The 15,274-nt window shown below is 26.9% G+C and overlaps 1 protein-coding gene across 3 annotated transcripts; it reads left to right on the top strand.

Moving 5' to 3' along the window:
• The first annotated feature begins 6,342 nt into the window (after positions 1 to 6,342).
• Positions 6,343 to 13,570, top strand: LOC100164182 (transcription termination factor 5, mitochondrial). Of its 3 annotated transcripts, XM_008186008.3 has the most exons (10): positions 6,343 to 6,532; positions 7,317 to 7,559; positions 7,664 to 7,838; positions 8,651 to 8,748; positions 9,111 to 9,250; positions 9,584 to 9,905; positions 9,967 to 10,134; positions 12,593 to 12,837; positions 12,928 to 13,152; positions 13,214 to 13,570. In XM_008186008.3, the coding sequence occupies exons 3-10, from the start codon at positions 7,709 to 7,711 to the stop codon at positions 13,473 to 13,475; spliced, it is 1,590 nt and encodes a 529-aa protein (XP_008184230.1). In that variant the 5' UTR covers positions 6,343 to 6,532; positions 7,317 to 7,559; positions 7,664 to 7,708; the 3' UTR covers positions 13,476 to 13,570. The 3 variants fall into 3 exon arrangements, with proteins under 3 accessions (XP_008184230.1, XP_016660867.1, XP_016660868.1); XM_016805378.2 differs by lacking the exon at positions 7,317 to 7,559; XM_016805379.2 differs by lacking the exons at positions 6,343 to 6,532; positions 7,317 to 7,559; positions 7,664 to 7,838 and adding an exon at positions 8,826 to 8,883 and having other exon boundaries at positions 8,646 to 8,748.
• The last annotated feature ends 1,704 nt before the right edge of the window (positions 13,571 to 15,274 follow it).

Genomic DNA, 15,274 nt, shown 5'->3' with positions numbered 1-15,274 from the left:
GGTTCGGTTCGGGTTCGAAAAAATAATTTAAAGTTCGGTTCGATTCGAATATTAAAAAATCAGGGTTCGACCCATCACTAATTGTCAATGTTGGTACTGATGTGTGTGCTTGATTTGGAATGTGCTGCTTTTCTGGTTGAATTCATGACGCTGATTGTTGGTGAAGCTTAATAGGGTACAGTTGTTTTAATAATTTTAATTTTAACGAAACATAAACAGTACGTAAAAATATATGTATACCTACGTAAACATTTTAATTATTATATAGATTTTCACCCCCCTTTGAGAACCTAAAGGCTATTACCTATGTCCAGGGCCCCACAATACCTAGCGCCGGCACTGACGGCGAGGTAACTGAATGTGATGAAGACGAGGAACTGTCAGTTGAAGATTTATCGAGTTTTAAATAATATGCACCAATTGTATCTTGTGACGTGGAAAGAAGTTTTTCCAAGTACAAAAGTATGCTTCGAGATAATCGTAGGAGTTTTCAATTCGAAAACTTGAAATCCATATTTATTACTTCATGCTGGTACTCATCCAATAATAATAATTTAATATAAATAGTAATACTTTAATTAATTTATAACACTTTTATACTTACACAATGTCATTAAAAATGTTATTTTGCATTTTTTTATTAATAAAAAATTTGTACCTATACATAATATAGGTATTGTTAATTTGTAAAAAAAATCATTTTGCATATTTTTTGCATATTTATGATATGAATCTGCATATTTTATAGATTTTTATTGCATATAAATCCGGGTCCTAGTGATCAGCCTATATTATCTGGCGATCTGTATGACATTTGCTTTTGTGAGATGTATAAATTGTACCAGATTGTATTGGTGTTGCGTAATTTTAGATATTGGGACTAGTATTCATTCCGGTTAATCAGAGATTCTGATATATATTTCAATTATTGTTAGTAGTATGAAATAAACGGTTCTTGCTCCCCCCCCCCCCGCTTCACCCCTCTCGCCCTAGACCCCATGCGCCCTTATCGATTGCCGTTAAATCAGTGTATTCATTAAATTCGTGGATGAGGAGGTGACATACTATTAGTATAACTTTGATACTTAAGAGTTAAATTATAAAGTTTTTTGCGAAAGTGTGTAGTCACTGCCCGTGTGCACATCGATATATTTTTGTCCGATGGTTGGACGACGGATGACTCTTCGAATAATAACGGGTATAGAATTTTACAAGTTTCAGATGAGGTCATACACCGTCTTTCATAAACACACGGACATTCGGCGGCGTACACCATATCAATATGTTATACAAATTGATGAGTACCTACCGCCGATGTCGATATATCCAAAGGTGGGCAAGTTAATGAAAAATCAGATTCAGATCGATAAGTTAAAAGTTAACAAATTATAAATTTAACTCGATAAGTTAAAACTTAATATAGAAAAAAATATTAACCTAACTCAATTTAAAAAAGTTAATCTATTTATTTTTTTTTTAATTAATATGTAAATCACATAAAGAGTGAATGTGTCTTTCTAGTTTCTAATTTATAAATTATAAAAAACAATTTTATTGAACTTTTATCATAATGTACTCTGTTACCATTTTACTTTTATTTTACTATTATTTACTAATTTAAACTATACTCATCTCAAATATGTAAATTAAACTAGTTAAGTTCATAAGTTGATTAGAAAATAAGCTAACTAGTTAAGTTCATAAGTTGATTAGAAGATAAACTAACTAGTTAAGTTAAAAAGTTTAAAAAAAATTAACTTTTTAACTTAACTTTAACTTTTTCACTAGTTAATGCCCACCTTCGAATATATCGAAAAGTTCTAGTACACCTTCGGTTAAATCATGGATTCCGTGTATAAAAATAAGGCTTATATCCATCTCAAGATAATTCACGGTAATGTTGGGTAAGCCATACATATTTTCAAGCGCGCTAGGGAAATCACTATCTTGCGGTAACCCGCTCTTGAACCCATCGAGCAACGGTTCTGGCGTCGCAGTCAGCCTATATTCTTGCGGGTGTGTAATCACAATCAATATATTAATCCTAGTAAATTTATCAAAACGTCCTAATAACCATGCGGCACACTCACCTGATAAAAAAATATCGTTTTTCCCGATACCATATCGCTCGTATACTATATGGTTAAGCATGAAATCCTTTACCTTTATATGATCTTTATACGGCTCAAGTACTGCATGTCTGCCCTCGAATTCCAACTGGACCTCTTGCCTGGTGTCACGTGTATCGTATGAGTTCATAAGTAACTGTGTAAATTATTTTTAAAAATAATTAAAATAAACATTATAACGTATACCTACACAGTGTGATTATAATTTAGACACTCAAATGTTGATAGCGTTTTAGAAATTATATTATTAAGATGTTCAGACTAAGTCGAGGATAGTTGCACTACTACTACTACCAAGCCTGGGCAAGTTAATGATAATTTTTAACTGAGTTAATGTAAAACATTTCAACTCAGTTAATAGTTAAAAGTTAACCTGATTTTTTTTTCAACTCAGTTAAGTTAAAAGTTATATGAACATTTTCAATTAACTTATTAACTTAAGTTAAGTTAAGTTATTTTTTTTTTTATAATATCTTTAATGAATACCCAGTAAATATGGTTTAAATAATAAAAATTATAAATATTATTGAACACAGGAAATAGCCAATAGCTTTTCTATACATTGGTACTGAATTAATATAATTATGAAGTAGGTATGAAAAAAATACAAAATTGAAAATGCCAAAACAAATACAACCTTTTGATTTATTAATACACTAATACAGATAAGTACTATACATTTTTTTAAAATTATTAAATAAAAATAACATGGTATTTAAGAATGTACTTAATTTTATACTCTGAATACTTTTTCAGGGAATTAAAAGTCCAAAACTGTTAGAGAATATAGCCAACTTTATACTTCAGTAAAATATTTATATTTATAAATATTTATTTAAGAAATTGATTCAACTATATTTGTAATTCCCTATTCTAGTAAATGGTTCTGTAATATTAATAATAATTTTTATTTTTATTATTTAATTATTTATAAATTAACTTAACTTAAATTTGATTGAAAGTAACTCGTTATTTATTAGGTTAATATCAATTAAAATAAGTTAAGTTAAAATTTAAGTTAATGAAAATTAAATTTAAAAAAGTTAAGTTAAAAGTTAAAATTAACTTAACTTTTAACTTTTTAACGCGTTTATGCCCAGGCTTGACTACTACTACTCTTTCAGTGGATACCCGAGTTTAGTCAGTATAGATCTAAAGGCTGTGTCTACACATTTATGACCTTGTGGTGTGAACGGATCATGGGGGTGAAATTGTATACATATAATGAAAACGTTTTTAATACAATACATTACCTTAGAAGGAAAGTATTACGTGATTGTTAGGGTTTTCTAACACAGAAATGTAATATAAACACGCATACAATAATAAATAAATAAAATATAATACAGTATTATATTTAGGTATGAGAGCGTCTGAGGATGTTTTTATGGGTTATGACCTATGGTTGAGTAATAAAGAGACAACTAAATACGCTCGTTTGTGAGACGATTTTTTACACATTACGGGATTTTATTTAACAGATATTATCGATTGTTACGCCTTCACTAAAATAATAATAATAATTCTATGGAATTTAACTTTAAAATGATTTAAAATTACACGTATAACTGTATAAGAAATACACAAATGCTGAACGTTAAACAACTACACCACGCCAAAGATCAGCGGTTAACATATATTTTTACTGATGTATACTGATATGTGAGCTGTCTAATAATTATCATAGTTGATGGTTTTATCTAATATTCATAGTGGTATAAGTTAGTTTTATATAAGACTAAGACATGAGTTATAAATATTCAAAGTTTAGATGAGCGGAGAAGTGGACAAACATTTCGCGGGGTAACCCCGTACCACTCCACTACGCTCATCTAATCTTTGAATATTTATAACTCATAAACTACTCGCCCCAAATTTGATTTTCATGTATCAAAATACTAAAAATTATATTCTGCTTTGGAATATAAAATTAAAACCCTATGTTGTCATTCAAAAAAGTAAAAAACTTAAAAAATTATACGAATAAAAAATATTTAAAAATATAACTTTTTAAGAAAAACGTTGTTTTATAAGCGACTTGAAACTATGTAAAAAAATATTTTCAAAAAAATTTATACTTTTTGAAATAATGAGTGTTCTATAATAAAAGAATCACCTAGTATAGGTAGTACCGCTGTGTTTATCATATTGTATCAAACTGAATAAAATTAATTTAGATTCAAAAAAATATTTTTGAAATCACTATTGTTAGAATTATTTATTAAAATACCATAATTATTCCATTATTATATATATAATATATATATAATTACTTTTGTGTAATTTACACTTTTCACGGTTTATAACTTTTAGGATACAATGTGCGTCTAAGGAAAAAAATATGAATGATGATGTACTTTAGAAGTACTCGGATAAGCATTTTATTTTGATTTCACTTGGTATATAGTATTTATAATTTATTATTTTTAATTGTATATAAATTATATCATGTGATATCTAAATAATTTCATATCAGCAATATTTTTTTAAAATAAAATCATGTCACTAATGCACACTGTTTCCAATTGGATAAATAGGGGTAAAAGGTATAATACAATTAAAATATATTTTTTTAGTTATGAGGTAGTATATAGAAGATAAACAGCGCTGCAATATATATATATATATACATACTCGTAGGTTAGGTTAGGTATAGGTATATATATTAAGTAATGTATGATGGTAGTAATTTTATAGAAATGAACACTATGTTGACTTAAGTAGCTATTGCCTATATGTTAATTAAATTTAAAAAATAATATTTTTTTTGGCTCACCTAAAATTGTTTACAGTTCTGTTATAATATCTACCTATGATACCCTTACCTATATCTAATATAATCGCAATTTACAAACATTTAATAGTGCTGTTGAAATATTTTAATACAAATTAATTTTATATACACTTTTAGTACTTATTTCATTTTAATTAATTTTTAATGTATTTTTACCTCGATTTTTACTCTTTGTATTTGTCCACTTTAATACTATATATAATATAGGTACTACTTGTATATATACAAATGTTGCTTGTAACGGGTTGCAATACTTGGACGATGCTGATTTATGACTTATTTTTATAATTATAATTATTCACTACACACGGAACACTTATAGCCATAACAGCGGTTCCACTTATACACACATTTGAAAACACTCAGAACTTACAGAACGCTATGTTTTGCCAGAGGTTCTTTTTAATGTACAGACCTGTCAATTTTGAACTCTAGGATCAAAAACATACCATCAAATTTTAAATCATGAAACGAACAATACATTACATTGCTTATACGTGTAAGTAGTAGGTACGTACATACATAAAAATGAGATCTGACGATTGCTCAGTTTTAAATTAACTGTTGTATATCCAAGTGACCAAGTACACTTGTCCAAGTAAATACATAGTTTTCTATTGACTTATATTCAACTACAATAGTAGCGAGTAACCTATATGCCATAGTAATGTTCAAAGTGAACAAATAATACAAATTAAATATAAATTAATATAATGTGTCTTAATAAATTTCTATTTTTATTTCATATCAGGTATCTAGGTACCTACATGAAAATAATATGATATATTATTATTTCAAACTGTCTCTAAGAGTATAACAATTAATTTTAAATTATATTAGTAATATTATTAATGCAAAACTCGAAACACAATTTTTAAGCTTCAGTATGACACATTAAGGTTTAACAGAATATTTTATTTGTAACATAGGTACTTATTGATAAATTGAAGATATATCTTTTCATTATAAGGTTCATAATTTTTACTTATTATCATTATTCATTGTTAATATTAAATACTAAACTAGAGAACTTTAGAAACATAAACAGATTGTTTTATAAAGAAGATATTGTTAACTTTTGGTTATAGCCAAATAACTGCAATAACTTTTGCAGACCATTGCAATATAGCATATTAAAATAATATGTCCTAGAATTTTTTTTTTTTTTGGGTGGGGGGGCTACGGCTAAGTTTGGGGGGCTTAGCAGACCGTTTCCTTACGTCCACCACGATTAAAGATAATATCATACTTTAATCGTGACTCCACAAAAACACGGCTAATGATAACAATCATTCTAACACACAGATATAGATCATCATTGAACTATATGATAACATATTATGTTATCATAATGCTATGATATAATTCAATGAGCTACATTTATTATAATATCATGAATTACATTGATAACATAATATGATATCAGTAAGTTATTTAGTATTAATTACAAAAACCACAGGGACAAGTCAACTAGTTGAGTGATGTTGACACAGGTTTCAATACTATACTAACATTAGTTTTTATATTCAAACTCTCAAAACTCGACAATTTTAGCAGTATTTTCAATTTGTTAATGCCACATAAATTATAATTATTGGAATGCACTGTTGTAAGTATATATTAAGCTTAATTATAGAGCAGGTAGTATATAATTGTTCAAGTAGTTTAATTTATTTATTAATTTAAAACAAAATACAGCAAAAAAATCACAGAATTGTTGGAATTCTATATATTGCTTTTGATGAAGTATATTAAGATTATTTAACTTTTTAATGAACCTAAAATCTGTGGCTAATCAATTACAGTGAAATATAACTCGGGGGCACCTCTCTCAACAGACAAAATGATAAAGTCCTTTTTAAAAGATTGATATTCTTGTGTAATAACCTGTCTATAGTTGATCCTTTCTATTACGGATACTGACACTAATATTTCTCCCGATATCTTGATAACGTTCAACAATATCTTAGTTTAAACTCAAATATAATTGTATACTTATCTTTTATATACTATGTCAATGCGTCGCCGGTCGCGATATCAAGCCATAGGGTTACACTTCAAAGCACGGATTATGCTCGAGTACATAGGTACTCCTATATTATCGTTAACAATAACATTAATTGTGTATATTTATGGGTATGATATAATAATATATGTTTAATTATGTGTGTCCCTATATGTAATAATAATTATTACTATTACTATTAATTATTAGCAGTTTTTTTTTCCATAAAAATACAATATTTTCATTTAAAATAGGCTAAAAAAGTACTAACACCTATCTATAGTGGACGCTTTTGATGATCATGTGACTGTCCTTTAAAACTATTATCATAATATACTATAGTATTTGCTATAATGTAAATTATTGATTTCTGTTTTTGTTTGTTCAGGTTATATTATCTTCAATGTTATCAATACTTATGAATTATCATTATACAATATTGTGTGTTAAAAATTATTAAATATGTTCTACGACTTATGAGAGCATATTATACAAGTCATCTTTATTAACACAAGGATATAAAGATACCCACCAAGTACAATTTAATTAGTTGCAAGGTTCTCTAAAAATAATTCTACAATCAAAATAAAATTATAGGTTACATAGAAAAGATTATACAAATAATAATAAGGTATAGCTTTGAAATAAATTTAATTGTATTAACACTATATTAAACTATTTAATGTATTTATTTTTGCATTATAATTATTATTATTATTGTCTTTTTATTTACAGTTGCAAATTAATAATTCAATTCGGATCATTCAAGAATATTTAACAATGCTCCACAAAGTTATGAAATTTAATTTGAACAAAATCTGTTTTGTACAAAATGTTTATCAAACATGTTGTTATTGTGCGAAATTTAGTATAAATAATGATATACTAAAATTTTTTCAACAAAATTTAGGTATTTATCTTACATTATATTTAATTACAAAAATTGTGTGAATTTTTTGCCTTTAGGTTAGAATAGGAGTTGGTAATATGCGGTTCACAGTCTTCTTGCTGACTGCGCAGGGGAAATAAAAGGACCACCAAAAATATTTTACTTTAATGCTGATTTTTTTTTTTTTATCACCATCAAATTTTTACTGGACCTCGACATTTTTTTCACATCTTCCAGACATCCTTAAAAACTAATTGCTGACTCCTGTGTTAAAACCTCAGATAGAACAATTGAAAGGACATCGAGCCCGCAAATATGTTTTCTTCGTCTTACTAACGCATAATATACCTAAATATTCTTCTACCTGTTCAAATTTTGTATTGTTAGTTTAAAATATTAAAATATTAATGTGAATTGACCTATTATCAAATGCAAAAACATTATCATTTGTTTTCTCGTTTGTTACAACATTTTAATTGTTGAGTAAGTTATAAGTATGTAAAATATTAATATTTGAAAATGCTCATAAGTCATAACTTAGTCAAAAATTAAAACCAAAAACAGAACACAGATAATTTTGGAACAACTAAACGGAAATTATGATATATTATGAAATGTTAGTTAGACGGAGACAACGTATGCTGATACAATGTCCTCTTAATAATTTAACTTTTACCATTAACATAATATTTGTTAATGATTTAACTGGGGTATCCTTAACATTTTGTTTTATATACCAAGTTTTGGTTTTTTTTTTAAAGTGTGTTGTCGTTTTATTTTTTATTACAATTTACTGATAAAGATATTAATTTAATAATTGTTTTTATTTTTAGGTTTACCTGAAAATGAAGTCCAGAGAATTTTTAGAAAGTATCCATCGTTTTACAATGATTCATATTCTACACTGTCGGATAACTTTTCTTTATTGACGGTATATTTATCTATTATACAAAACATAATATTATATTTGAAGCAATTTTTTTAGAGATTTGTACTAATGTTATATAGGTATCCATGAATTATTCAACCAAATAGGTTTGGTATTGGTCATACAATAATATATTAAGTAAATAAATGCAATAATTCATAAAAAAATGTTTAAGAAGTTAATTAACTTGTTTTTGATTAAAAATGAGTACGGTACTTTACAATTTAATATCAAATTTTTATAAATATGTTTTCATTATATTAATTTTGTGAATGTTTATTAATTAAATTATTATTACTTTCAATATCCAGATTAAAATAAATATTTTGTTATGATCATTTAATATTTTGTGTAATATGTTTTAGAGTTTTGGATTCTCCAAAGACGATATTCTCAAAAAAATTCAAATATTAACACTTCATTCAATCACCATTAAAAATTATGCAATGCTTTTAGAAGAAGGTGGTTTTGTTAAAAATAAAATTGATTCAAAAGCAATATTAAGGTAGTCTACCATGTATATGCATTTTTAATTGTACACAATTATACGTATTCATTTATTTTTAGTAATCTTCTTTTAAATTTATCATAAGTTATGATGTTGGTGGCTATAAAAAACCTTATAAAATCATGTTTTTCCTTCTCCTATTTCCTCTTGTTACACAAACCTTTTATGTACACAATCTTTTATGAGATTTACAAATTTTACAACTTCACAATATTTTCTTCCTTTTTTAGTAGAAATTTAGTATTACTTAAACAAGATAAACAATTAGTTTTTTGTTAGAAATTTAATACAATATGTATATTAACCAATATAGTTGGTTTTTTGTTTTAGATTTAAATTTATATCAAAAAAGTCTATTCAGTCATTAAAAAATGAAAACTTCATCCAGAAACATATTGATGTTGGACAGCATATATTATCATTTATTAAATTTCCAATTGAATTATATCCAAAGAATTGTGATGAGTCTCTTTCATGGAATCAAGTTCAGAAAAATACATTCAAATTATATGTTGGATGGAAAATTAAAATGGATGTGGAAAACATAAAATATGCACAAACTATTTACCATAGACTATATAATAAAAGTTACAGACTTATGGATAGAAGTATTGATATTTTACTTAAAGAATTTAATTTTAGTGAAGAAAAGGTAAAGATTTAATTTTTTTTATCACTTAAAATTTAATAATAAGTGTATTCATTTTGTACAGATCAGAAGACATTCTTATTTAATACACAGTGATCCTGATAACACACAAGCAATTTTAGATAATTTTCAAAATCTTTGTGGAATGGATTTAAAATTAATTTTAAGTAAGCATCCAAAAATAATACTTACCCCGTGGAAAACAATTGGACAGATTAAAAAACATTTTGAGGTACTTGAAACTTAAGTATTTTAGTACAATAGTTTAGTACTTATGTAAAGCCGAAGTCATACCCACATGTGTTGTTGGCGTTTTACTAATACATAGCACACCAAAACGTACATTCAGAAATTCCAATTTTGTGTTGTAAGCTTAAATATTACAGCAGCGGTTCCCAACGTTTTTTGGCTCCCGGCGCCGCTTTTGAACTGAGGTTTTTAAAGAGTGCCAAGTCATGGCATTACTAATCATAAAAAATAAAAACCACAAAAATTGTAATAAGTAATATAAAGATATGTATTTAATTGAAATTATTCATAATTTATACATTTTTATTTACATATTTACATGTAATTGTTTCAGTCGCCAACATCATCGGGTTTTCAAATTTTTAGACCTTATAAATTAATATAGAAGCCCTTGTAAAGACTCCATGGCACATACTTTGGGAACCGTTTTATTAGAGTGAATTGACTTATTAATACATTTATAACTAGTATTATTAATGTTATCTTGTTGGATCTTTACAATATTTTAATTTTTAAACGAGTTACGAGTAAGGCACAGATTTTGATGGAATTGCATCTTTTTTTCTGCAATGCTTGACACAATGATTTCCAAGAAATAAATGGATTTCAAGTACACACTATGCTTATAACACATTTTTGCATTTTTAAAGTTTAAGTTCATTTTGAATTAGAGATCTCTGAAGACATTTTCAAGATTAAAAATCGAGTTTTTGCAAATTGTAAATGTGATAAATGAATTTTGTGAAAGGACACTTCAATCTGAGTTCAATCCCTAGTTATGAGTATTTAAAATATTAATATTTAAAAATGTTTGTTATTAACTCAAAATTTAAAATATAATTAAACTATTAAGAGAACACATATAATGTTTTTACATCTAAGTTCATTTGAGTATTCATTATTCCTTCACACATTTATTCACCATATTGAGATATTGGTGGATTGACCCTTAAAAGTTATTGGTCTTATGATGTGTAATACTCAACAATTCTCTTCTGCTAGCTGTCTGCTAACCCTCTGGTTTGATCACTGCTCGAGTAAGGTGTTTTTATCTATATCTGGCAAAAGACGTACTAAGACTGGAGTGTGTGCAAAATAATTGCCTAGCCTGCTTATGGAGCTATCGTTCTCAAATGACCTGATCCTTGTCATGATTTTACCTTTTTATGTGAAGTGTTAAATGTCTAATCACTACATTCTTGCCGTTCCATTGCCATCCAGAGTATAATCTTAGCTTAGCTTAATAGGTTACTAGATGCACCCAACATACATAAATATCTTTGTCAGATTACCTGCGGTCTCTATAATAATCTATATTGTATAGTAATGCCTTACGGCATAAATTCTTTAAATAAATGAATAATGACTAATATTTATGCTAACAACACTAAATTGAAACTGCTGGACGTACATTTTGGTATATAAATTACTATACTCTATTCAGAATAACCTTGCCCACTTTAGCGCATGCGACTGAGCCGCTGGCAGCTGTCAGACCCCCTGGCGAAAGTCAGGAGCGCTGTGATTGGTCGTTAGTTGTCGACGGCTGCCGTCACCGGTCGCTATCGTATACGTATACACCTACGGGACGTCGGCGGGGGCGTTGCTGCAAACATCAGCGCCAACAGACATGCGCGAACTCGACGAGTTTTCGTCGATCGAGTGGGCAAGGTTATTCTGAATAGAGTATAGTGATGGACACTACCGAATAGTTTGTACAATCGATTGTCATTCGATAGTTAAAAAAAACAACCGAGTTATTTTTCGATTGAATTGATATTATTAACCATAGATTTTTTTGAAAAATGATCGAGTAATACACTCGATAGTTTTCTTCGGTAGTTGCACACGTTTTTCCCCGACTAGTTTTAACTCCCGATAGTTTTCATTCGATAGTAAATAGTAATACGTCTGGTAGCAACTAGTTTTGACTATCTAGTTTAAAAAAACAATTTAGTGATTATTTGATATTATCGACCGAATTCGATAGTTTATAAAATAATCAAATAATTAGATAGTTTAAGACTATTGGATAGTTCGATGGGTTTTAACTCGATAGTGCCCATCACTATATATAACGTTAGTAAGACGAATACATTAAATGAGGGTACAATATCCTCTTAAGTATTATAATATCATGTTTACAATTTAGTGAATAATGTACACAGTATGTCTTTGCATAAATCAATTATTAAGTTATGATGAAAATAGTCAGATGAAATATTAAGCTTTTCTGTTTAAGGACAGTAAATGTGTTATACACATAGTGTGTAATAAATTATGAATGCTTTTCAAGCCCGCAAACCTACATAATATAAAAAAAAGAAAGTAGTATCATCTCAATATGTAGCATACTATTTTTTGTTGTCATAAATTTAAAATCATGTAATTATGAACAATAATTTTGTTTAAAGCATAACTATAGTATTTTTATGTAACAGGATTTTGGAATTCCAGAGTCTTCATTGGCTAAAGCACCAGAAATCTATACATTAGGAAGTAATACTATTTATGAAAGATTATGTAAATTAAAAGAAACACCAGAGTTGGCATCATTTATAAACAATCCACAAGTTGCTAGACTCATTTACTACTATACTAAAGTAAATTCACGTTTGACGTACTTACAAAGCAAAAATTGTGTCTCATTAAATTTATTGGTTACAAACAATTTTTCATTCAACAGGTTATTACATTCTTCTTTATTTTTATATAATTCTCTAGTATTATAATATTTAATTATGTACAGTTGAATTTATTTTGTTATATTCAACAGATTTAACTGCAACGGTAACGACAAGGGCAAAACTAATGATATAATGATATATTTAACAAAAGAATTGGGAGAAGACAAAACAATGTTACGTACATTATTAGAACGTCATCCTTATTGGCAGTATATTTCTTTGTTAACGATACGAAAAACTTATGAGTTCCTAAAAAAGAAAAATTTCACCAAAGACCAGTTATGCCATTGCTTGCAGATTTTATTGTATCCAGTGTAATTATAACTGTTTGTAATAGTATATTATTGTTTTATATTATATTTTTTGTATTTTCAGAGATAAAATTGAAGATGCATTGGTGTCCACTCAAAACATGAAGAATGTCTCCTATCTACGGAATTTGTCTGGATCTATTAATTCAAAATATTTATTACCACTAGTACTGTACAATTTAGAAAAGGATTATCATTTCTCAGGTGATGGTGTTTGGAATACAAACGAACAAACTAAAAAAATTCCATTGTCAAATTCTCCTAAAGTCACATTTGAAGATACAGAAGAATTAGATCATGAACCATCAACAAAATTACTTGGATAGATTTTATGGTTAATTTAAAATATGTTGAAAGTAATCAAGTTAGATAATAAATAATAAATCTAAATAAGATTACGTGACAAATTGCCCACATAAAACGCGTTAACATATTTTTTAGATTGCTGCACCTAATATTAATTAGTTGAAACTTGAAAGTCACAACACTTAATGACAATTGATAAATTAGATAATATCCTTGACCTTAAATTTAACCAATCTTTATCAATTAACTCATATGGTAATTTTTAATCCAAATATAATTATGAAATTTAAGTATACCTAAATTCATAATATATTTGATCTGGAATTCAAGAATTTCTTATATACATTTTAAAATTAACTTATAATTTACCTGGTTACCATGTTAAATTATTACAACATTATAAATTTGTAATGACGCATATATTAAAAATAACATTAGTAATACAATTTTTAGAATTTTAAATTATAACTAATAAGTATTATGATCGTAGCTGTGAAACTGTAAGCTGTGTCTTTCTCACAAAAACATATGTACACTTTCGTATGCACAAGAACTTCTCAATCAACAATATTATCATTATTTTTAAGCCACTCAAAATTATATAATAAAAGTTTATACGCGTACTGCTTAACTATTCTATAGACCTAAGGTTGGATGTATTTTAATAGCGAAATTATATTTTAATTTATTAAGACATTTAACTCAAGGTAAAAAAAAAAAGTGGGAAAGTGGGTAACGTTCTACTGTACATTAGGTGTCTAAAGAAGTCGCTATAATAGATGTGTTAAAATTGAATTAAATGGCATCAAATCATTGTATATAAAAAATGATTCCGACTGAAGACAGTCTGCTATATTATTACCAAGTATATTTTATGATATTATTGTGATTAAAGTAATTTATTTTACTATTAGGTATTAGTACTACAGTAGGTTAAATTAATTTTTACTAAACAATTGCATTTGATTATGTCATTGTGTGCATAAAATATAATAATATATTTTAAAAGTTTCAAGTACCCATGAATAATATTTTTAAATTGCAATAAAACAACAAAAATCTTTTTTCTTTGTTTAAACATCTAGTTTTATCCAAATTTGAACTTGAAATGTCTATAAAAAAAACTTGTTTAAATTTTTTTAGATTTTTTGGTTACAGTCTAACTACTTACGTGGCACTTTGTTTTACATTTTCAATCCTTAGCTATAAAAACTGAACATTTTATACATTTATAACTACAAAATAATTTTCAAATTTTTGATTTTATAAATATTATCACATTTAAGCTTTAAATTCTTTTTTAAAAAAAATAGTGCCTAATAATATGTATATGTATTTTTAATATTTTTGAATTGCTATTGTTACAATGTGTGATAAGTCTTATATTGTTACATTTTAAAACTTATTGACCGAACAAATTAAATTTAATTGGCATATTTTATAGAATAAAAAAAAACTATAAAAAATTTAAATTTTAAATGTCTGTAAACATTTCAAAACGAGTCAAAATATTTAGACCATTTTATCAAGTAGTAATGATTAAATAAACATTTGGTGTAAATTTCAAGTGTCTATGGTTATATTTTGTTTTTGATTTACAACAATATAAGTATATCATTCTGTAGGAAATTCCAGTGAATATCCAATGTCGTAAAAATGTAACATCAAACACTCATAAAAAACCTAATCTGATCTGTGGGATCATGTATCTATCAAGCACATCAACATTTAAATTAAATTTTGTTTTAAACAAAATATTTTTGTCATACCTACAAATTACAATTAATAGCAATCGTTTTTATTATTATTCATTATGTGT

Source organism: Acyrthosiphon pisum, chromosome X (assembly GCF_005508785.2).
Source record: "Acyrthosiphon pisum isolate AL4f chromosome X, pea_aphid_22Mar2018_4r6ur, whole genome shotgun sequence".
NCBI classification, from domain to species: domain Eukaryota; kingdom Metazoa; phylum Arthropoda; class Insecta; order Hemiptera; family Aphididae; genus Acyrthosiphon; species Acyrthosiphon pisum.
The sequence above is the reverse complement of the archived record's forward strand: the minus strand, read 5'-3'. Positions and strand labels throughout refer to the sequence as shown.